This window comes from Centropristis striata, chromosome 19, assembly GCF_030273125.1.
Source record: "Centropristis striata isolate RG_2023a ecotype Rhode Island chromosome 19, C.striata_1.0, whole genome shotgun sequence".
NCBI lineage: Eukaryota > Metazoa > Chordata > Actinopteri > Perciformes > Serranidae > Centropristis > Centropristis striata.
This window is the reverse complement of record NC_081535.1, coordinates 8822707-8847247: the sequence shown is the minus strand read 5'-3', so window position 1 is coordinate 8847247 and position 24541 is coordinate 8822707. Positions and strand designations below refer to the sequence as shown.

The 24541-nt window shown below is 36.2% G+C and overlaps 2 protein-coding genes across 3 annotated transcripts in view; one reads left to right on the top strand and one right to left on the bottom strand.

Moving 5' to 3' along the window:
- Nucleotides 1-9461: 9461 nt before the first annotated feature.
- Nucleotides 9462-15921, bottom strand: gfi1b (growth factor independent 1B transcription repressor). Its single transcript, XM_059358451.1, has 7 exons — nt 15560-15921; nt 14996-15090; nt 14446-14625; nt 13865-14094; nt 13214-13351; nt 11158-11323; nt 9462-9898 (listed from the first exon to the last, which is right to left on the bottom strand). Exons 2-7 carry the CDS (start codon nt 15081-15083, stop codon nt 9720-9722), a joined length of 981 nt encoding a protein of 326 aa, XP_059214434.1. The 5' UTR covers nt 15084-15090; nt 15560-15921; the 3' UTR covers nt 9462-9719.
- Nucleotides 15922-19115: 3194 nt separating this feature from the next.
- The window catches only part of tsc1b (TSC complex subunit 1b), a 48674-nt gene continuing 43248 nt past the window's right edge, over nt 19116-24541 (top strand). For both annotated transcript variants that reach the window (XM_059358434.1, XM_059358433.1), the window contains exon 1: nt 19116-19436. The gene's annotated coding sequence lies outside the window, so the exon portion shown is untranslated. The remainder of the gene's footprint in view (nt 19437-24541) is intronic.

The window sequence follows — 24541 nt, the reverse complement described above, 5'->3', positions numbered from 1 at the left end:
TAGGAAATAATACACTGTTATCCAGTTATAAGCAACATCAAGTTTTCCATTTTTAGGGAATTGTTTGATTCATTCTGAACGTTTCAATCGTAAAACACAGGCACAGAGAGAGAAGTGTTCCCTTGGATACCACTCACAATTTAGAACTTAAACTTTTTTGAGGCTTCTACTTGTAACCACATCAAAGGATGTTCATGACCATCTTCTAAGTTGGTGAGTTGTTTTTTTGTTTCCTAGATTGGAGTGTTTGGGCTCTTCCTCTAATGATAACAGGCTGGATGGAACTTGAAGACCTCATGCTGCCTACTTGTGAAATAGATTATTAAATCCCTGGAAATGCGACCACAGGAAATGACGGTGTCAGTCTTGTGTGACACTTTGTAGGCGTGGCATTTGCTGCACAGCGCTCTTATCTCTGGGAGGTCAGGACGTGCTGCTGGACCACAACACAGTGTCACTGGCAATCAAAAAGTATCTCACTCCAACACTGTGTGACAGCAGCTGATGTGATCATACAGCGTCTTCCTGTGTCCAGACACACAGAGGAAATCTGCTGACAGTTTATAATAGTTTTTCTATTTGAAATGTTCTGTCTGTTTTGAAAACAGCGTGATGGATCACCATCATGCATGCATGCATGACTGACTTCACAACACAGTTCTGTATTGTCCCTGTGGTTATAATCCACAGGGCCTTCTTAATAATAAAATTATTAACAGATGCTCCACAAACTTACACTCATCACTCATTATTTGTCTTTTTTCAATCATTTTTAAATGCCAGATTTTATTTCTCACTTATGTTGTTTTTATTATACCTCATATTAATACTCTTGATAATGATACAATAATACATACATTCATTTGTGAATGTAGGTATATTTTTAAACCTGTATGTATTTTAATAAAGTAGTAACTAAGTACATTTACTCAAGTACTGTACTTAAGTGAAATTTTAAGGTACTTTCCTTTTCCATTTTATGTAACTTTATACTTCTACTTCACTACACTTTGAGGCAAATATTGTACTTTTTACTCCACTACATTTAGCTGACAGCTTTAGTTACTTTTCAGGTTGAGATTTAACATAAAAAAAACATGATACATTTAAAATTATAATGCCCTACCTTGACAACAGTAAATTAAAGCTTACATAAACGCATCTAAAATAATAATACAATAATATTTTTGGACAATCTGAGTGGGTCCATTCTGCATAGCAAATACTTTTACTTTTGATACTTTAAGTACATTTTGATGCTGATACTTTTGTACTTTTACTTATGTAAGGGTTGGATGCAGGACTACTTGTAGTGGAGTAATTGCACTGTGTAGTATTAGTACTTTTACCTAAATAAGGGATCTGAATACTTCTTCCACCGCTGGAAATAACAACATGGTAAAACTTATTTTCATATGCTTCATACTGCATGTGAGCGAAACAGCACCTTATAGTTTATGTTAAGTGTTGTCCACAAAATTAAAATATCACCATCCTGCAGTTAGCCCCAGTTCGTGGTTTTTAAAAAATGGATGCAGTTTCGTTTAATTTAGGCTACAAAACCACTGATCTAGGTTCAGAACACAAATCTTCCTAATAAGACGTCATAAAAGACAGTTTAAACAGTCAATAAATGTACGTAAATGTTGGAAGTTAAGTAGTTTCGAGGGCAACGTGACTACCCAAAGTTACATAGTTATGTAAAAACGCGAGGCAAGGAAGTTAAGTGATGTTTAAACCACATCGTTTACTTTTGTTTTCACATGGGGCAGGAACCCCAATCTGCTGAGTCAAAGTCTGACATCTGTTCGACCCATCTGCTGGCACATTTAAACCATAGACTGTATATTGAATGTACAACACGTCTACACTTCCTCCCACTGCACAAAGTGAAGCCAAAATATGCTGGATATGGGAGCTGCCATCTCGTACTGGTGACATCATTTGGAGCAAATTGAGAAAACATCTTCATCAATTTGACAACACAAGCGCAGCATTTAGAAAACGCGCTGCAAAGACCACAACACAATAAGAAAAAGCGATGCAATCTCACAACACAACAGAAGTGTTTCCAGAGGACACTTAAAAGTGATGCACACACCTGGACACACATGTGATATTATCACGTTATTTCAAGATAATGATAATTTCAAGTTATAACGTGAAATTACCACGTTATTTCATGATAATGATATTTTCATGTTATAACGTGATATACAGCGTTAGCAAGCTAGCGTTAGCCCGCTAGCCCATATCAACCACATTGCAGTTAAACAAATCAAATAAATGAGTAATTCAAGTTTTAGTTGGTCTCTCTCAATGGCACAGAGTTTGTCTTGCTAGTCTGCTAACGCTAGCACGCTATGATCAGCCACTAATGTTAGCATTCTATCGATCGGCCGATAACATTAGCATCCTATGATCGTTATAACATTCAAATTATAATTATCTTGAAATAACGTGATAATATCACAAGCGTGTCCAGACGTGTGCATCACTTTGAATGGTCCTCTAACACTTCTGTTGTGTTGTGGTCTTTGCAGCACGTTGTCAAATTGTCATGTAATATTACTTAAATTATCAAGGATTTTGTTTGGAAGTGTTGAGTGTTAGTTTAGCTGAAGTCAGTTATTTGCAGTATCATGTTTTCTGGCCTGTTTTCTGTACTCCTGTAATTCTTGAATATGTCTATTTACATTTTAAATAAGAGCCAAACATACCATGAATCAAACTTTGAAGTTGTTTATTATATTAAAATGTTGAAAATAATTAACCATTTGGTTTCAAATCTTGTCATTTTACATGTTTGCCCTGATTTTATGGGAAAAAAATTAACATGCTGCTCTGATAAATGCAATGTTAGGGTGGAGAGGAAGGCTCTGTCTTGCAGTTGTAATAAACACTGAAGACAACGAAGGACAAATCATTTGAATCCCAAACTGCTGACAGATTAACTAGGAACAAATCTGGGTCCTACAACTGTAAAAGTGATTTTTTTTTTTGGGAGGGGGGCTGTGTATGTCCAAAACAGAGCAGTTGGAGATACATGTGATAAGGTTTATTTAGCGACAGGTATCTGACAAAGGCAAATAATGACTCAGAGTCCCGTGCTTTCAGCTCTGAGGGAGAGAGCGGCCCTTCTTGGGGATCTCCCGCTCTGTCTTCCAGTAATGTGTCATTGATGCCTCAGGCTATCCTTCCATCCTGCAACATTTCCACAATACCGGCCATGCAAGGTTCATTTGCATAGATTTGCAAGCCAAATTTCAGCACTGTGCTCTATCAGTTATGTGTGTGTGTCTGTGTGTCTGTGTGTCTGTGTGTGTGTGTGTGTGTGTGTCTGTGTGACAGAGAGACAGAGCTGTATCTGGATTGGGATGTGTTGGTTTTGAGTCTGATGTTTAAGTCTTGATTTTTGGTTGGTCTCTGTTGAAGAGAACAGATCTGGTGGATCAGAGTGGCTGTTGAGACTTTTACTGTTCTTAAAACAACTCAAAGACATGTTATGAACTTCAGTCATACAACCTTAACATGTATTCAAATATGTTGTTGTTGATTCCTTTTCATTCAGCGTATGAGCTTTGGGAAACTGTTCTCTTACTGTTCCCAGGAAGAGCTGCACAGATAGAAAGACCATCAGGTAAATTTGCAACTTTCAGGATACTACAATGCCTCAGGCAACACACATATGCAAATAAAAGAGGCCTGGACAACCACATAAACAGCTCAGTCTTTGTGTAAAGAAAAAAAAATCAAAATTACTTCACATAAAGCTTTTCACATTGGGGAGGCTGTGTATTAGTGTGGCATAATTTATGTTACAATATTCTAACCAGCAAACTAAGGCCTCAGCTATAAATAAATATATTTTAATGTACACAAATGTTTTCTTAAAATTAGGTGATTCATGATTGAAGTTACCTCAGGTCAAAAATCCACAGTTACATTAACAGCATGTGTGCCAATATGGAAATCAGATCCCAGCAAACCAAATTCAACAAAGACTGGAAGCAGGGGCATACTTTTAGCATAGCTTAACACAAAGGCTGGACGCAGGGGGAAACTGTTAGCATAGCTTACCACAATGACTGGAAGCAGGGGAAACTGTTAGCATAGCTTAGCACAAAGACTGGAAGCAGGGGAAACTGTTAGCATAGCTTAGCACAAAGACTGGTAGCAGGGGCATACTGTTAGCATAGCTTAGCACGAAGACTGGAAGCAGGGGGAAACTGTTAGCATAGCTTAGCACAAAGACTGGAAGCAGGGGAAACTGTTAGCATAGCTTAGCACAAAGACTGGTAGCAGGGGCATACTGTTAGCGTAACTTAGCACGAAGACTGGAAGCAGGGGGAAACTGTTAGCATAGCTTAGCACAAAGGCTGGAATTAAGTGGATACTGTTAGCATAACTTAGCACAAAGACTGGTAGCAGGGGCATACTGTTAGCGTAGCTTAGCACGAAGACTGGACGCAGGGAGAAACTGTTAGCATAGCTTAGCACAATGACTGGAAGCAGGGGAAACTGTTAGCATAACTTAACACAAAGACTGGTAGCAGGGGCATACTGTTAGCGTAGCTTAGCACGAAGACTGGACGCAGGGGGAAACTGTTAGCATAGCTTAGCACAATGACTGGAAGCAGGGGAAACTGTTAGCATAACTTAACACAAAGACTGGTAGCAGGGGCATACTGTTAGCGTAGCTTAGCACGAAGACTGAAAGCAGGGGGAAACTGTTAGCATAGCTTAGCACAAAGGCTGGAATTAAGTGGATACTGTTAGCATAATTTAGCACAAAGACTGGAAGCACTGCTGTTATCAGACAGATGTCTGGCAATCGTTGTTGGGTTTTAAATGCATCCATAGATTGACACATCATTTAACAAAATAAACATTAGTCTTTCATCAACTACACCCAGTTAAAAAGTTTCAAATGTGGGACATCATCTCAATATGTGGGATGTGGACAAGGGATAAGGGCCAATCAACCCCAACGTCAGTGTGCCGACTAACCCTGCTCATATCTGACCCATCTTTGTGATAAAACTGTGTTCATCACAGACTCTCAGATTTTAAATCAAAATGTAGCTGATTCCTTAATCTAATAACTAGAACATTTAGTTTGCTTTCGATACTATAAAACTGAAATTTTACACTCACCAAAGAAATTACGTGTTACACAAATGAGTGCAGGTTGAGAAAGCATTTTGATATTACATCTTTGTATGACTTTCAAAAAAACAGAGAATAGATGAGTGCCAACCAACCCCAGCCTCCTGTATACCTGTGCACAGGTGACTGAATGCTACAGGTGCAAGTTTTTTTTTTCATTTTCTCCAGTTTTTCCCCAGGCTACTACCCTCTCATCACTGCTCCTCCCCTTTCAGGACCTATGTCCTGTTTGAAAAGTCCCACCCAAGATGTGTCTCTCTTTTCTGTTATTTACCTGTGCAGGATTTTGATTTGGTCTGTCACCTCAAAACAGGATGTGAGCAGGGGGCGGCTGCAGCGGGCGTAACTGTAGAGGATTACAACGGACCCCTGTTGCCCTGGTAATATAAACACATTTTGCATACAGACCTCAGATTTGTTTATCTGACTGCAAGCCTTCATGTCTCTTCTCTTCCCCATGCGGACACTGATTTCGGCAACAGTGACTGCCATACAGCATATCGTAGGTGAATACACTTTTGCACTTTGAAATTTTGCACTAATGAAATAACAATCTCATCTTTTAAGTATTTTTAGATCCCATTTAGGGTACATTCACTTGAAAAATGTGTCACCATCATGACTTTACATCTGACGTTAGTGTCATTTATCTTTAAACAAGAAAAGTACAAATTGTGTCAATAACTCATCCTGTTCGTGTCAGATTTAAAAGGCCCAGGTGATGATCTGATTTGCCTCGAGCAGCTTAATGTCCTAACAGGTTTGGTGTTTGAGGAAGGTGGTGAGTCTTCGCTAGAGCCTCCACTTGTTTGTTGAAGTTAATACAACAGTCTGACTGGGTGTGGTAACGGTTGACTAAGTAATCAATTCCTTCTCCACAACCTTATTAATCCCCATTAGACTCAAAGCTCTGTAAAGACCGAGCAGTCACACTACATGTGTACGAGGGTGTGTGGCCAGCATTCATTATGGTCTATCTGACAGTTTGTGCAATTGTGATTTTTTTACTGAGATTATAGATTTGGTTTTAATTGAATTGTGTTGTTATTGTCTCTGTGTGTAACGCTGCTGCTACACTGTAATTTCCCAGCTTGGGATAAATAAAGTCTATCTATCTATCTATCTATCTATCTATCTATCTATCTATCTATCTATCTATCTATCTATCTATCTATCTATATTGCCAATATGCACACTCGTCTGTCCTGGTTCTCAGTTGAAGTTAAACTCCATTATAGTCTTCTCACATTTTTTAGAAATATACTATTTAATAAGACACCTGAATACTTCTTCAACCAATTGCAAAGCACAAGAAACCGACACAACCATTCCACCAGGAGTGCCAGCTCAGGTCATTTAATACCTCCAACACCAAGAACAAACATACTCAAACGCACAGTTATCTATCGTTCAATAATGTCATGGAACTCTTTGCCTCCTCGCATCTCTAGCACGCAAAACAAATTGTCATTCAAAAAATTACTTAAGACACACTTGATGCCGCCCACCAAATGAATAATTACTAATATGTTGCAATTTATTTTGTTTTCTTATTTTATTTCTTTTTCTCTGCTATATCTGTAGCCAGATGATTCTTCCTTTTAAATGTTCTCTAATGAAATGACAAATTATAAGTGTATACAGCTGATATTGACACTATAGACATCTGAATTAATGATTTTTACAGTATAACATTTGTCAGGTAAATATGAATGTAGAATTTTTTTTAACAGTATTGCATGTATGTATTAATTGAGTTTGTTATTGTTTTTCTTGTATGTACTGTTTTTGTTTATGTTGTTTGTATGTCATGTTCTACGTCTTTTTAGGGACCCCAGGAAGACTAGCAGTCGCCAAGGCGTCAGCTAATGGGGATCTATCTATCTATCTATCTATCTATCTATCTATCTATCTATCTATCTATCTATCTATCTATCTATCTATCTATCTATCTATCTATCTATCTATAATAATGAGTAGGCTCTACTTCACTTTTGACATTGTTATTTTTGACTCGTAAAAATTACTTTTCATTATTTTTGGAACAATAAAGATTGTCTCCACATGTGGACAAATATCCTGTGTTGGGTTTTTTTTCATAGAAAACAACGGATTTTGTTTGCCTAAATTACAAAAAGCTCTGAAGAGACCAAGCTAAAAAACCCCTAGCTTCACTTTAAATTCTCACAGTAAAATGAATAATTTCACTGGGGTTGTTAATTTAAAAGATTATCAGCTGATTTGCAAACATATCTTACTGAGGTCTTTGAGGGAAAAGTCTTTTTGAGCCCCTTACTGTCACGTGACAGACCCAGAAGTTGCAATTCGACGGTTTGGCCACAAAAAATATTGCCTTCAAAGCCTAGCTCTCTACCCGGGGGCTTGGTTTTGAAGCCTCAAAGTTCAGCATTTTGGTTGTCGCCATTGTGGTTTTTTGAAACCAGTGCAAAAGATCCAGTAGCAGGATGGACACTATCAAGCTTGGCTAGCAAGGGACATCTACACTACAGGCCAAAAGTTTGGAAGCAAGATCAAATTTGTACAAAAAAATATCTTAGTTTCATTGCTATACTTTGCAACAAAATACAACACATTTATACTATAATTATCAGGTCATTGGGTTTTTATTGATTAGACTTTGTGTATCCTTCTTTCCTTAATGTATAAATCTGTACTCTTGTTTCTTTACTCAGCTGCTTCAATTTTTTTTTCTGTAAGGAAAATTGCACTCATATTCTATGATAGTACAAAATCCAGAGCTTTTAAATTAACTAAGCCGCAACCAACAGGTCTGAAAGGTGAAGCCAATCCCAAAATGCCAATCTTGAGAGTTCAAACCAGTATGTGGCATTGAGGGTGTTAGTTACTTTTTTAGAGTCTATGGCCGGACAAAACAAATTTTAATCAGTCAACTTCAGTCAAATACTGTCAGAAAATAGTTAAAAATGGTAATTGTAATTTCTGACTCAACGACTGACTCGGTAGTAGCAGCCAAGTGTCATCAAGAGACAGGAGGTTGGTTTCTGAAACGTTCTGGTTTCCGTTTGTAGTCTGATTAGTATTGACCGACCATGTTTTAGGGGGATTTGGTTGACTGCAGGTAAACGGTCCGTGTGGAGTGCAAAAGAGATAGAATGCATTGGTTGAAAATGCCTTCAACTGAGGCAATAAATCAAATGAGAAGTAGGGTCATTTTTCTCATAGACTTCTATACAATCAGACTTAATTTTGCAACTAAAGTAGTTGCCCCTTGCTGGCCGTTGAATGAAGCTGAATGAATGCAGCTTTAAAGCACTCCCCCATTAACGTCACAGCTTGGTCGAAGGTCAACTTTGAGCTCAAGGTATTTATGATAGATTTGCCACATTTCCAGTATTATTTATTTAAACCTCTGGACTCCATGAAACCACCTGCACATTACTTCGTCATGACGTGAAGACATAAAAATGAAGCAACATTGAGTCTTGCCATCAGCTTCCCTTTAAAGTTCTGGCTTGAAACTCCATACCAGATTTTTTTTGATGATATTCAGCCAAGTAAAACTGGAGATAATGTTAAATATTTTTAGTATAAAAATATAGAATTAGATATTATCCTCATTTTACCTGTTATATGTTATATTTGCAACCTGTATTCATATTTGCAACATGTACATTTCTGTGTGTGAAAAATAATTTTCAAGATCAGATTTTGTTTTCCTTTGTTTCTTTTGGGTTCAAAATTTAAAGTCAAAGTTAAAAATTAATTATCAGGACATATAGGTGAGGTTGCACTGAAAAAACTGATACCAACATGGCATGGTAAAAATTTTAACAGATTTTTTAACGCACATAATAGCCCAAGATTTCAGAGGGTTAACTGGACACCAAAACAACTTCAAAGTCATTTTTTTCAGTTCTGCACTCAGTTAGGCTGCTAAGTTTCCCTCATATGCTTTCTAGTTGACTCCCAGGGATGAATATCTGTCTGGCTTCAGATTTGCATGGTGTTCCAGGTGTGTTATTTGAATGCAACATTACTCCATTACACACTATCTCTGGTTCGGTAAGAGATTTTCACCTGCAGCCACGCAGTTATTCTACATCCTGCTCAGCAGACAAGTGACTGCGAAAAGCACACAGAAAGAGGAGAACACCAAGTAAAGGCGTATTTACAGTGCTCATCTTAGACAAACATGTATTTTGCCTTCAAGGCGGAAAGGATATTTGACTTTTCACACTAAAAGAAAAACCAAAGATTTCTTTTCCTTTAACCCTTTATTTCATTTGAAAGCATTTATCAACTCACACACAGCCAATATAACATCCTGCTCAAGCATACTTTAAATAAATTATATAAAACCAAACATTTTTTAATCTAAATGACATCAGCATATCTCCCATTCATCCACACGTAGAAACGTCTTCGAAACATCACTTGCAATATATTAACTGATAGATTTTCTTCATTATACACAACGTTTTTCTGAAGTTAATTCTCCTTCAATCAGAACTCAACATCAGCTTATTGTTTGAACAGAAACGTATTATACACATAAACATATTTCCTCTTCACTTCATGCTGTGCTGGCTCTCGTGGTGCCTGCGGAGGTCCACCTTACGCTGAAAGCCCTTGGAGCAAATGTCACACCCGAACGGTTTGAAGCCCGTGTGTTTCCTGCTGTGGGTGATCAGGTTGGAGCTCTGGCTGAACGCTTTACCACACACTTGGCATTTGTGGGGCTTTTCACCTACAAAATAAAACACACAAATCAATATTTAGTTGCTATTTTTGTCCTCATTCTGCCTGTATATCACTTTAATTCTTTACATTTTAATATTACTTTTTAAAATTTCTAAATGACCCCAACGCTACATGCACAAGTGTAAGAACCATAAAAAATAATAAAATATATGTGAATGACAACTACTCAATAAAATCATATTTGCTTGGCATTTGTGGGGCTTTTCACCTACAATATAAAACACACAAATCAATATTTAGTTGCTATTTTTGTCCTCATTCTGCCTGTATATCACATAAATTAATTTTAATACTATTTTTTTTAATTTCTAAATGATCCCAATGCTACATGCACAACTGTAAGAACCATAAAAATTTATAAAATATATGTGAATGACAACTACTCAATAAAATCATATTTGCTTGGCATTTGTGGGGCTTTTCACCTACAAAATAAAACACACAAATCAATATTTAGTGGCTTTTTTTGCCTCATTCTGCCTTTATTACTTAAATTCTTTACATTTTAATACTTTTTAAAATTTCTAAATTACCCCAATGCTACATGCACAAGTGTAAGAACCATAAAAAATAATAAAATATATGTGAATGACAACTACTCAATAAAATCATATTTGCTTGGCATTTGTGGGGCTTTTCACCTACAAAATAAAACACACAAATCAATATTTAGTTGCTATTTTTGTCCTCATTCTGCCTGTATATTACTTAAATTCTTTACATTTTAATACTAGTTTTTTTTTAATTTCTAAATGACCTCAACGCTACAAATAAAAATATATGTGAATGACAACTTCTCAATAAAATCATATTTGCTTAAAATATATAAATAAAATAAAATACATGATAAAGACTTCATTTCTGAATAATTTGTGTAAAAATTCCAGGATCATTCTGGAAAATCAGGTTTGTCATCAAAGTGTTTTTCCCCTAACAGATAAGGTTTGCATTAATATGTCCAGGCGAAGAATCATGCCATTGTTCAGATTTGTCAAACATTTATTCGCAACAAATGGCGGCAGCAACGAGTTCCAGTTAAAGAGCTCTGCATGAAGCAGGAAAACCAGATATGCAAATCAAAAGGACATTTGTTTAAGTTTCTCTTTCTGATTTATCAGTAGTTATATTACTCCTGGAAACAATTCCTGCATGCTGCACCTGGAGAGCAGATGATTAGAGCAAGAGGAGCACTATCGTGTATATAATGGCCACCTGTTATAAAACGATCTGCCTGCTGGGACTCACCGGTGTGAATGTATGTGTGTTTCTTCATGTCGGACTTCTGGTGGAACCTCTTGCCGCAGAACTGGCAGGGGTACGGCCTCGTGTCTGAGTGGATGAGCAGGTGTGTGGAGAGGGTGGAGGAGCGTTTGAAGGTTTTGCCACACATCTTGCACTCGAAGCTTTTTTCCTGAAGAAAAAAAGTGTGACACACTCATCAACAATTGAGCAGAATGAAAGAAAAGCTGAGTTTTAAAGTTGATTTGGGTTTTGAAAAGACAAATTGACAAAAAAAAATATTTTATCTCTGAAAAAAAATGTCTACAATTGTTTACAATTTGATAATTTCATAACAACTTGGCAAAAAGTGTTTGTTTTTATACACTGGAAAACCTAATCCAAGGATTTAGTGATATCGCTTGACCATAATAGACTTAATGGTAATAAATTACCCATTCCCATTTCAACATATTTATTGTTATCATGCTTATTGTTTTATTAGTTAACTCAATAAACTATCAACAAAGTCAGAACTAGGTCAGAAAACAGGGAAACTTCTATTTGTACAGGAGTAATCCATCCATTCACACATCAAGATAGGTTCACGAGGTATAGTTCACGATTCCTAAAAATGAAATTCCCATATAACAAAGCTGCATCGTCAACTTTGTTTTGAGGGAAACTTGCTTTCTCTGATTACATTTGTTTTTGACGTATCACATACGGTGGCAAGAAAAAGTATGTGAACCCTTTGAAATTACCTCGTTTTCTGCATTCATTTGTCATAAAACGTGATCTCATTTGCATCTAAATCTCAAGTATAGACAAACACAATGTGTTTATCCCAATACCACTTTGACCTATAAAAAACACTTAAACTTTCTGAGTTTTCTATTCACAGAAGCCTCTGCTCATGTGAACCATGCCTCGCAAAAAAAAGAAATCTCTCAGAAACCTGAGATCAAGAATTGTTGATTTGCATCAGACTGGAAGGGGTTATAAAGTGATCTTAAAGACTTTAGGTATTCACCAGTCAGTTAGACAAATGGTCCACTATGGAGATGATTTAGTGCTGTGGCTATTCTCACTAGAAGTGGACGCCCAGCCAACTTCACTCCAAAGGCCCAACGCAGATTGCTCAGTTAAGTAAAAAAAAAAAACTCCAGAGTAACAAGTAAAGACTTGAAGGAGTCATCGGAACTGGTTAATGTCTCTAGTCATCAGTGTGCCACACACACAAGATTGAACAGGCATGGCTCCCATGGCAGGACACCACGGAGGAAGCCGCTGCTTTCCAAAGAAACATCAATTTCACCACATTAATGCAGAAAACCAGGTATTTTCAGAGCGTTCACATACTTTTTCTTGCCATTGTATTTTGTAATTAAAAACTGCATAACTCCATGTAGGGAGGGATGTGTCAAACAACAATGGCTGCTGTTCATGTCCCGAGTGACTCAAAAGTCAACTATGACTCATATTACTTGCATAACATACTTAATTTACATCACGAAGGTAACATAGCCATTTCATCCTGAAACACTATATTTTGCTAAACCTAACAAAGTAGCCTTTTATTGTTGTAACTGAACTAAACAGTTTTAACCACGTGTTAAAACATTTGCATTATGGGAAATGTAGGAGCTTTTTTTTATCTTAACTGAACTAAACAGTTTTAACCACATGTTAAAACTGTAGACAAGATTACTTTTTTTTCAGGAAGTAGTGATGTCACCATTTTTAGCATAGAGCTGAACACATTTGCATTATGGGAAATGTAGGAGCTTTTTATTTTATCTTAACTGAACTAAACAGTTTTAAACACGTGTTAAAACTGTAGTCAATATGACTTTTTTTTCAAGAACACAGGCTTTAATGAGCACTGTTCAGATTGTATAAAGAGTAATAATGAGCTCAACTGATATAAATTGACCCTGATGATGTCGTAGTGATGTCACCAGGATTTCAGCTTGAGTATGAAGACAACACATTTTAGCATAGAGCTGAAAACACTTGCATTATGGGAAATGTAGGAGCTTTTTATCTATACTGGAGTGATGCTTTGGAGTCAGTGACATACCTGAGAGTGGACATTCATGTGTTGCTCCAAACTGACAGCATGACCAAAGGTTTTTCTGCAGATGCTGCAGCCAAAAGGCCTCGTTCCACTGTGGGACCTCCTGACGTGAACCTCCAGTCCGTGGGGCGTTGAGAACACCTAAAACAGCAGTTAATCATTAATCAGGGTTCATACACTTTAGCAGTGGTCAAATTCAAGCATTTTTCAAGGACTTTCAAGGTAAATTTTCAAGCTTTTCCAGTATCTTACACCTGTTGTAAATTGCATGTTTTAGATGAGTACTTACATACTAAAAGGGGGAGATTTCACTTAACCATAACAACAGCGATGGTATTACACTTTTAGGAGGAACGGTCTTCATTTCAGATAGGCTACTCATTATTTTTTTCATTGAACATGTGATTATCTAGTCTATAGATGGATATAGTCAGATTGCAAGAGAAATACAGTAAGAATTTCAAGCAATTACAAGCACTTTATCCAAAATCCAAGCACTTTTCAAACCTTGAAAATACATTTAAATTCAAGCATTTTCAAGAATTTCAAGCACCCGTACGAACCCTGATTAATAAAGGTGGCTGACAAATTCAGCAGAATTTCTACCTGACCAGATACGTTTGACAGTTTATTTTATTAACATGTGGTGCGTACCTTTTCACAGGTGATACAGTGGTATGTGTTGGAGGTGGGGGAGTAGTGCGTGCTGCAGTCCAGAGGCTGCTGAGCCTGGGGGCTGCGGCTCATGTGGGTGCCGTACAGATTGCTGGCGTGCTGCAGCACCGTGGGGCTGAAACTCATCTGACGGATCTCGTAGGAGGACGGCACGGGCTCCCAGGCGTACGACGGCTTGTAGTAGGGAGGGAATCCTGCCATGTGAGGCTCTGAGGGGGAACACATGCAAAAAAAATTACCTACCTGACTGAAGGGGTAGAGGTAGCACAAAATACATGGAGATAAATGTAATGATACAATATCTCGGTTAAGTCATGGTCACCTAACATATATATATAAAAAATAAAAAAAAATAAAAATTCTTATTCTTTTCTCTTCTTTTCTTCTTTAACATATAGCACTCCTTTAGCGATGACAGTTAGCTCTTAAAGTTATGTACTTACTTGATTCCTATGGTCTATGTCTAGTACCTTCAGGTTGAATGCACTTATTGTAAGTCGCTTTGGACAAAAGCGCCTGCTAAATGACATGTAATGTAATGTGATGTAATGACAGCTCACCATTTAGGTAGTATGGCTGTGTGGGAGCCACAGGGGGTCGGGTTGGCTCTGGGTGAGCAGGTAAGGGGCATTCAAGGCCTTTCTCCCTCTCTGCACACGAGGAGTGGTCCACAGGGGACAGCTGGCCCTCCGACTGAGGCCTGTCCTCAGAGTCTGTGCTCTGAACCTCTGGTGGGTCTTCTGCAAATCCACAACAAATAAAAGTGTGATTCATTCAAGCAAAAGGCAGAGCTGTGTGTGTGTGTGTGTGTGTGTGTGTGTGTGTGTGTGTGTGTAAGACAGCAAGTAAATACTCTATAATAACAAAACTGTACAGTTCCTCTTGGAGCACATTTTGTTTAAATAAGAAAGATAATATTGAACAAGAGTGAATTAATCAGTATGTAGCCTATGATTCATGCACAAAAAATCTGCCTTATTATCGAAATTCAGGAAAGCTGCATTTTTAAAACAACGACATAAGCCAGTAAGTAGGTATTAATAATTTAATTGTACTATTCCGTTGCTTCCCACACATATTCACATAATGTCATATGTTTTTCAGTCTTACCTGTACATGCGGGGGCCTTCGGCTCGTCTTCATATGATCGGTGAGGATTATAGGACCTTTTGTTTTTCACCAGAAATGAACGGGGCATATTGATTCTACAAAAAAAAAAAAAAAAGTTAGCGACACAATAAAGTCTAAAATATTGATCGAGTCATATTTTGTAAAATAAGTATGACATTTATAATAACAAAAATGTAAAAAGTCGCTAAATGCGTTGACAGCCAAGATCTTCCGGTTACTATTACATTTAATTTGCATCTTCTCTGTTACTTTTATAATTAGTTTAAAGTTTTACAGCCTTTCCTTTTACTTTTCAGCAGGTGCATTGCCCTGATATGATTAATGTATTATAATGTTACCAATATATTAAACTCTCGCGCTAATTAAGTAATATAAATGAAAAGGCTTATTTCTTACTTGGCTACCAGGCCTCAAGACATAAAAGTTTAATTAGCACAGCGTATTTTTAAAAATAAAAATTATTCTATTGCTTGTGCCGATTAAAAGTCGTTATTTTTTTTTACTCTAGCTGAAGAAGTAATTTTACCGTCAGCAGTTACTCACCGTTAACTGAGCAGCTTCCGTGGAAATGAAACGTGCAGTAGACTGGAAATAAAATTAATTATTGTCCTTGGGGTTTTTTATGGGTGTGAAGCGGCTCAGCGGAGGAAAAGTGCGTTGCGAAATCCTTTCCTAAAGTCAGAAAAGCAAAGCAGTGTAAAAGCATCACACTTGTTGCTCTCTCTGTTTCTCCCCTCCCTGATTTTCAATCAGATAATTTCGCAGGGGAATCTGACTGTGGTTTCAACCAATGAAAGGCCAACCTGCAGGAGCAAATTTGCGTAAAACAACACATGAGGCCTTTGCTGTCCCTGGAACAGTTACGCAAAACACCCAGTGCTCCTGGGGAAAATACAGTGTTACAGGGTTCAAATTAAACTGAATTAATATTTGCTTTATGCAGAGCGTGTCGGTGTTTTAAATTAAGTTTCATTTGTTTACAGTCAACTGCGTATTTGCATTCATTCTAGAAAGAAAATTAAAAATGAATAACAAACATAGACCTATGTCAGTTTAAATTAGCTTTTTGCGATAAATTTCAAAAAAGCACAAAAACAAGGAAGAATTTCCTGCTAAAAATCCAACCAAATTTTTCCACCTGACAATGTTTGATTTACAGGATTTACTCGTAATGCTGTGTGTGTGTGGCTGTGTTGTGAGCTAGATTTAAATGACCAAAAGATCATATGAGACTGTAGCACCTCCAAAGATACACACACCAAACCAGTCTGACAGATTAACGCTGTTGACTCTGTCTTTATTTATTAAAGCATATCGAAATTCAGACATGACAGATTTCTTCACATGGTGCTTTGCTGTCACGCATGTGGACTAACACAGTGACAAGATTAATTGAAATGACAGAATTAGGCTTTTTTGACCAAAAAAACACAACAACAACAACAACAACAAAAAATGGTTAAAAAAAAGTTTTCGGAAACTACTGACAATGTATAACTTTGTCAAGGGAAAGAACATGTAGAAGAGTGGACATGAAGAGATGGTTCATATGAGGGAAGAAGTACAAGTGCGACATCTTGTGGACAGTGTGTGTAGGTTAAATCCTGACACTTTTCAAGATTTTCCCTGGAGATGATAATTCAATGCAATGTAATTCATTTCAATTCAAGCCTTTATTGTCATTGTATACTGCCCTACAAAGCCTAACTGCAGTAACTACATTTTTGTCAAAATTGAGTTATAACTAAAGTTCTTGATGTCTGTTTTTATCTTGTGACAAAGTTTTAGATGTCAATTTTGCTTTATTTCAGAGAAATAATTATTTTTTAAAAATTCAGTAACGACAAAATCCAACTCAAAAACAAAGTAGACCACACTAAGTGAACTTACTGTGATACAGTGTAGCCTTGTATTTCTTCATTGTATTGTGAAGACAGGAATAATAGAAATTATAAGTTTATTTGATAGGGAAATTATTATCTAGATAGTGATTAAGTAAAAAAGTGAGTTAGAATTATATTAAGACTAAAATATAGTGTTACTTTATAATATTAAGTCTATAATACACAAATCCTGAAATAGAGTTGTTAAACACTTTTAAATACACTTCAAACAAAATCAATTTGGAAATGTTTATTCACTGAAAACAAGATATAAAAGCTGAAAGAAGACAACACAATGTAGTTACTGCACTCTGTTTGTGCTTTAATATTAGAACCTTTTACAGCAAATCCAGTGCAGTAACTCAATTTTGGGGTCAAAGGTCAAATAAATCATCATGATTTTTGAGCATAAAAATTACATCATCAATACATGTAGGAATAAGTGCCATATAACTTACCTACCTATAACCCATTTGGCTGGCAAATTAAAAAAAAACGTTAAAAACTTTAGAGCAGTTTTTCTCAGTTTCACCCTTTGCGTAGTTATTGCAGTTAGGCTTTGTAGGGCAGAATAGCATACAACGAAATTAGGAGGAAAATAGATTTAACCCTAACCAGAGCAATAAAAACCATGAAAAAAAATATTTAAGAGACTCTGTTGTTAACTTGTAGGGATAGAAATGTATTTTTCTATTTTGGAGAATCATAATAAAAGTGACTGTTGCAGAAACCAGTGTGTGTGTGTGTGTGTGTTTGACCAAGTATGACTTCTGTCATGCGGTCATAAATCTGTTTACACACCTTCCTTATGGGGACAAAATACAAGTCCCCATGATGTAAATCATTTCATTTCATTAAAAGTCTGAGAATAAATTGAAGGTTTCTATATATATTTTCAGATTTTAATATATATTCTCAGGTTTCTATATTTATTCTCAGGTCTTAATATATATTCTCAGACTTTTAATATATATTCTCAGACTTTTAATATATATTCTCAGATTTCTATATATATATTCTCAGGTTTATTTATTGTTGCACTTGCTAACATAAAATCATAAAAAAAGAGCAATAAAAATAAAAACAGTTAAAATGTGCAGGAAAGATCAAAAGTTTTTTTGAGCTTGGTCTTATGCCATGCTTCACTTTTAATCCTTTTTATGAAAATAAATGTAGGCATTAATGATCTTCCATACTGATCTGATCTATATCCTCAGACTTTCAATATATATTCTCAGGTTTCAATGTATATTCTCAGACTTTTAATATATATATATATATATATTCTCAGGTTTTAAATATATATTTTCAGACTTTCAATATATATTCTTAGATTTCTATACATATTCTCAGGTTTCTATACATATTATCAGGTTTTGATATATATTCTCAGACTTTTAAAATACATCTTAGGTTTCTATACATATTATCAGGTTTTAATATAAATTCTCAGACTTTCAATATGTATTCTTAGGTTTCTATGTATATTCTCACTTTTTAATATATATTCTTAGACTTTTAATATATATTCTCAGCTTTTAATATATATTATCAGACTTTTAATATATATTCTTAGGTTTTAATATACATTTTCAGACTTTTAATTTATATTCTCAGGTTTCTATGTATATTCTCAGCTTTTAATATTTATTCTTAGACTTTTAATACATATTCTCAGGTTTATTTATTGCTGTTTGCACTTACAAACATACAATCATAAAGAAAGAGCCGTAAAAGAAACAGTTAAAATGTGCAGTAAAGAAACTTTTTTTTTTAGCTTGGTCTCATGCCATGCTTCACTTTAAATCCTTTTTATAAAATAAATGAAGGTATTAATGATCTGCCATATGGATCTGATATATATCCTCAGACTGTCCATATATATTCTCAGGTTTCTATATTTATTCTCAGACTTTTAATATATATTATCAGGTTTCTATATATATTCTCAGGTTTTAATAAATACACTCTCAGACTTTTAATATATATTTTCAGGTTTATTTATTGTTGAATAAAAAGGGCAGTAAAACAAACAGTTAAAATGTGCAGGAAAGATCAAGAGTTTTTTTTTAGCTTGGTCTTTTGCCATGCTTCACTTTTAATCCTTTTTATAAAAAATAAATGTAGGCATTAATGATCTTCCATATCGATCAGCCCACTACCTGGTAATGAGAAAAAAAAAAACCTAATTTGCGCATGCGCTCTTCACATGTGGGTCACGCGAAACCGCATTACACACATTTCATCCTTCCACCAATGGGGGAGATGGGAAAAACAATCTTAGCTTTGCAACACAGCGGATAATTTAGATTTTAAAAACAACATAACGACTTTAGAGTAATTATATGTGACCCGAGACATTTTTTTCCAGCCGTTGTTTGCGTGAATGACATGTAAAAAGTTGAAGCTGCGACTTGCGGAGCGCGAACTTGTGGGATTAGTTTGCATGCAGCCCGACAGCGGAGGCGGACTGCGGTGGGATGGGCTGTGAGGTGTTCAAGATGGCGGCGCCCTGTGGAGTGCAGCTACTCTAACAGGTAAACAGGTCCGATTATTTATGTCTAATGTGTTTTTCTTGCAGCGAAGCTCAACGCGGGTGACTTGTGTTGTGTTACGGTACGCGTCGGGCTCGCTTCTCCGCCGACGGAAGGCGTCTGACAGGCGGGATGAGTCCCCGACCGAGTGTGGGTCGCTGCTCCCAGCTATAGCGTTTAGCTCCCGGACTGACTGACTTGTTTTTGGTGATGGATTTAGAAGACGGTGGTGCTTTGGACATGTTAGTCGTGGTTACGTGTGCGTTTTCTGCTGCGGGTTTTGGAGAGGTTATCGCTTTGGCAGAGAAAAGATGCCGGCATATTTTTATAATCGGATAAATTAAACCCAACCCTGCCCATTGTTCTCTGCGAGTTGTTTACGACAGGCAGCAGCCAGTGGTCAGTCCTCCTACAGCAGCAGCAGCTCAGCCTGTCTGTCTGCCTGCCTGTCTGTCTCATCTCCTCTAACTCTGTCCTCCTCTCATTATGCATGACACATTATCATTCTGGCCTTTGTGTTGTTTTTTTATTTGCTTATTTGCTGCCTCATTGTGCATCCAGAGGAATATCTCTTGCAGCGTTCTGCATCCAGGGCCAGATTAACACTTTGCTGTATCCTGGGCAACAATATTCAAGGGCCCCATCAGCACGACCCCATAATCACCATAATCTTGCAAAATATAGAATAAATTACAGTAATATACATCAATAACTAGTGATGGCCAGATGAAGCCCCATGAAGCCTTGAAGCTTTTCATCCAATTGGTTAAAAAAAAAAGGTTAATTTCTCGAGGGTTCATGTGCTCACAAACCACCCTGCTGGTATAAACCTTTACTGTCATTTCAACTGTTTGTGATGACCTTTTGTCTGTCTGCAACAGTGTCAGCATGGGAATAATCACTGCCAAGAACAATTTAATTTGATTTTATGTGGTTCATTCATTCATTCATTCATTTAATCTTTTTTGATTAATTTATGGGTAATGGTAAAAGCCTATTAATGTAAAAAAAACAAAAAAAAACAAAAAATAATTTCAATCAATGTTTAAATAAATCAAATGGGACACAAAATGTTAATGTTAAATTGTTGGAGTGTTTTCCAAAGTTTAGACAGTGATTGTGCTTATGAATACTGGGGTGATGATAATGATGATGACTTCATTTTTATTAAGAGAATATTTTTGCCACTGTGCTTGGGCTCAATTTTGCGGGGATCCATTGTGCTTTATATATGTCCACATAACACACCAACCTGATGCCAACCCTCAAACCATTCCCTGAACCAGCGAGGCTTCAAATGTCATCAATGACGTCACTTTCCCTTAAAGAAACAGGCCTTGATACGCGCTTCATAAAAGACTTCCCGGATTTCTTGACACATGATCCGAAGCCTCGGCACAGTCCGTCACATCACTATCACTAACTAACTGTCATCAAGTGCATTTTCATGTACAGATGTGCAAACGCTCATAGAACTACAAATGCACCAGTATGTCCTCTTGTCAAGGCCACTCACTCACATATGCTGTTATGAAAACAAAACACATCAGCATCAGAATTGACCCACTACATAAATAATAATAATAATAATAATAATACATTTTATTTGGAAGGCGCCTTTCTTGGCGCTCAAGGACACCGTACAAAAAGATAGAAAAAAATAAGTAAGCAACCACTTTCAAAGCATCCAATATTTATTTAACAACATCTATTCCCAGCAGCACAAATGTATTGAGTTGACAGAGCCATCACAGAGGAAGACAAGACACAAACAAAAATCACAGAATCTAGAATCAAGTCGCATTTTGGTCCTCGGCTCATTTTAAACAGAAATCACCCTGAAATCACCTCAAAATTCATTTTTGAGCAATGGCTCCGATGGACAGTTTAACATATAAGCGAGAGATAACCAGATATATTGCTTGTGACCACATTGCCCTGGGCCCTTTAGAGGGCGTGGGCCCCTGGGCAATTGCCCAGTTGCCCACATGGTTAATCTGGTCTTGGATGCATCACACCTCTTTGCTTTCAGCCCCAAACACACTTGAATATAAGGCTGGGCGATATGCACCAAAAGTCATATCCTGATATATTTAGGCTGAATATATCGATATACGATATATATCCCGATATTTTTATCGCAAAGTGAGAGCAAATGTTCATGGCAAGGCAGGTTTATCTGTATAGCACCTTTCAACAACAGGGCAATTTATTTTTCCCTGTGTATGTTCGTTAACCTTAAATCGACCGTTATACTTAAATGTTCTATAATATACTTTTGTACATTTGCGTAGGAGCTGAAGTTGAGGGCAGGACTGACTGGAGATTGTTTTTGTTTGTTGTATCTGTCAGAATAAACGGAGATCGCCTCCAAAAGGATATCTGGTTTGAGCTTCGTCAAATCACACAACGGAGAGTAGCCTCCACCGGTTACATATATACATATATTACATATATATATATATATATATATATATATATAGTAGTACGTTCAAATATAACATTTTAAAATTGAAAGCGAGCTGATTTAAAGAAAAAGAAAAAATCTAATTATCTGCTCATATCACTAAACGAGAGGAGGCCCTTAATCTATCTTCAGTCAAAGCCAAATATGACATGTCACAAGTAGTTTTATTGAAACCGTTTATTTTAGTGTACATAAATGCTGTATAACAGGAGTACCTTTTTTTTTTTTTTTTTTTTTTAAATCAAAGCTCTATAAAGTGCACATTTAAATAAAAAATATCTTAGATAAATAAAATATATAAAAAATATATATAGATATATCTTTTATATCCATATATCGCCCTGCCCTACTTGAATACATCAGTTTCCTCCATTATCATGTCAATCATTAATATCCCCATGTTTAGCTTGTGTTAATTAATTCCTCTGCAGGCTCTCCTGTCACCGTGTAGACAGGAATGGTTAACTAGTTACACAGTTTGACCTCCTCGACCTCTCTGTCACACCATACCCGACTCACTGTCATCATGTCAGATTGCTGTTTGTCACAGCTTTGCCTTATTTATCTATATAAAAAAATGCAGAGTACACTGTCTAACCAATACATAATATCTCCAATACGTAGGCCTCTCACGATAATTACTATTACTTATCGTTCAATATATAAAAATGGACAAGATAGTTTTTTTTTCTGGACTCAATATATTGACTTTTTGTGTGTTTTTTGTGTTGTGTTTAAAGTAATGCTGCAAATGTTTGACATGATTTTCTCATTGCAATGTTTTGTTAACAGAGCCTGAAAGTCTATTTTATTTGTTTTGGTTGTAGTTTATTTATTTATATTTATTTATGTAGGGTATTTTAATATTTATTTTCCACATTTCAATTCCAATGTTTAATATTCTCGAGATTTATAAATTCATTGCTGTGGAAAAGGATGAACTTATTATGCTCTAATATCATTTTAAAACTAAAACATCGATACAACGATACTATCGTTTATCGTGATAGTTTCTGGGAAATATATATCGTCCTAAAAAGTGTGTTATCGTGACAGGCCTACAAATGTCTGAAATGTTATTTAGTATTTTATAATTATTTAGATTTGGCATATTTTCTTAATTCAGCTTAGGGCTGGGCAATATGGCCAATATCTTCTGTCCAGATATAGGTAATTTCATATATCTCAATAATGATATATATTACAATATAGCATGTTTTCTGATTATTCGTTTAATAACATTAAGATTTCCTTATTAGTCCCACAATGGTGACATTCAAACTTTGCATTTAACCCATCCTTTTTTCTTTTCTTTTCTTTTTAACACATCAGTGAACATAGCAATTGTCTATATGAAATAACTACACGGTAAAGCCTATTTTTGTTCACTCCATACCCAGCACCTCTTTGGCCCGCTACAGCTTTGCCCCAAACCTGCAAGGATCAGAACGAAAATCTAAAAGACGTTAACCATGCTGTAATTCAACTCAGCTGCTGGCTTTTGACATTGCAATACAAACATTATAGAAAAATATCTTTATATTGTTTTGGTGATTATATATTGTCACATCGCCCAGCCCTAGTGGTTGTTATTATCAAGTTAGACAATGTCATTTGGTATCAAGATATCTCAATATTTGTTGTTTCATCAAGATATGATGCCAAAGAAAGACCGTATATTATCGTATTGAATTATCGCCCAGCCCTAATTCAGCTATAATTTTCCTGGCAATCATTTCCTAAATACAGTTTAGAAGTGTTCTTTGCACTGGCAGGATTATAATTCAGGAAATAAAACCTTTATGTGTATTTTGGAAACCTGGAAGTGTTAAAATGTAACTATACTGTGAATAGGAAAAGTTGAATAAGCCAAACATTACCAGTATATTATTATTATTATGATTTAGGGCTTGGTGATATTACAGTATGTAGCTTTAAAATCACATTAAAATGTTTGTCGTGTACATTTTTTTATATTGTTTTACATTCTGAATCTTCGCTGTAGTGAACCATAGAGATGATGTTCTTCTAACATGGAGTAAGGAGTATACAAAAATAGGCTTCACCATGAGGTTATGTCATATAGAATTATTGAGCTTTGCCACATTGCCCAGCCCTATTTTAATTTCTTTATTTAAATTTATTTCTTATTTAATTACCCAGATTGCTAAATGACATGACCCCACTGTCCTCAAGGCCCCAATGTCCCCACTAATTCAAATGTGATGTACTTGTTTTTTGTTATTATTACTTTTTCACTTCCCCTTTTGATAAGCATAAATGTGTCTGTGTACAAACTCCTTATTTAATTTAGCAAAACTATGGGAGGCATCTCAGTGCATCAGCGTTTAATTCCCCAAAGACAGAAGCAGCCTTACATGCACTTTGCCAAAATAAGTCTAACATAAGATGGATATCTCCTGATCTAAATTAAAGGTCCGGAGGTTGGTGAAGCAGCTCCAGCTCCCTGTAGGGGTGACTGAGGCTCTGTGGGATTTTCAGTGAATATAGACCGGTTAACCACCAGCTCCCAGGGCCTTAATGTCTCCATACTGCTCGTTTTGTTTTGTTAGCACTGAGAAAAATTGAAAATATCCACCCACCCACTGTTAATAGTTTGTTTTCTTAGTGTTTGTGGGAT

Excerpts from the sequence above, each read along its gene's own strand:
- gfi1b (XM_059358451.1), bottom strand. The coding sequence starts at position 15,083 with ATGCCCCGTTCATTTCTGGTGAAAAACAAAAGGTCCTATAATCCTCAC. Across the intron at positions 13,352-13,864 it reads ACTGTATCACCTGTGAAAAG|GTGTTCTCAACGCCCCACGG; the intron begins GTACGCACCACA and ends CTGCTGTTTTAG. Across the intron at positions 11,324-13,213 it reads ACATGAATGTCCACTCTCAG|GAAAAAAGCTTCGAGTGCAA; the intron begins GTATGTCACTGA and ends TTTTTTCTTCAG.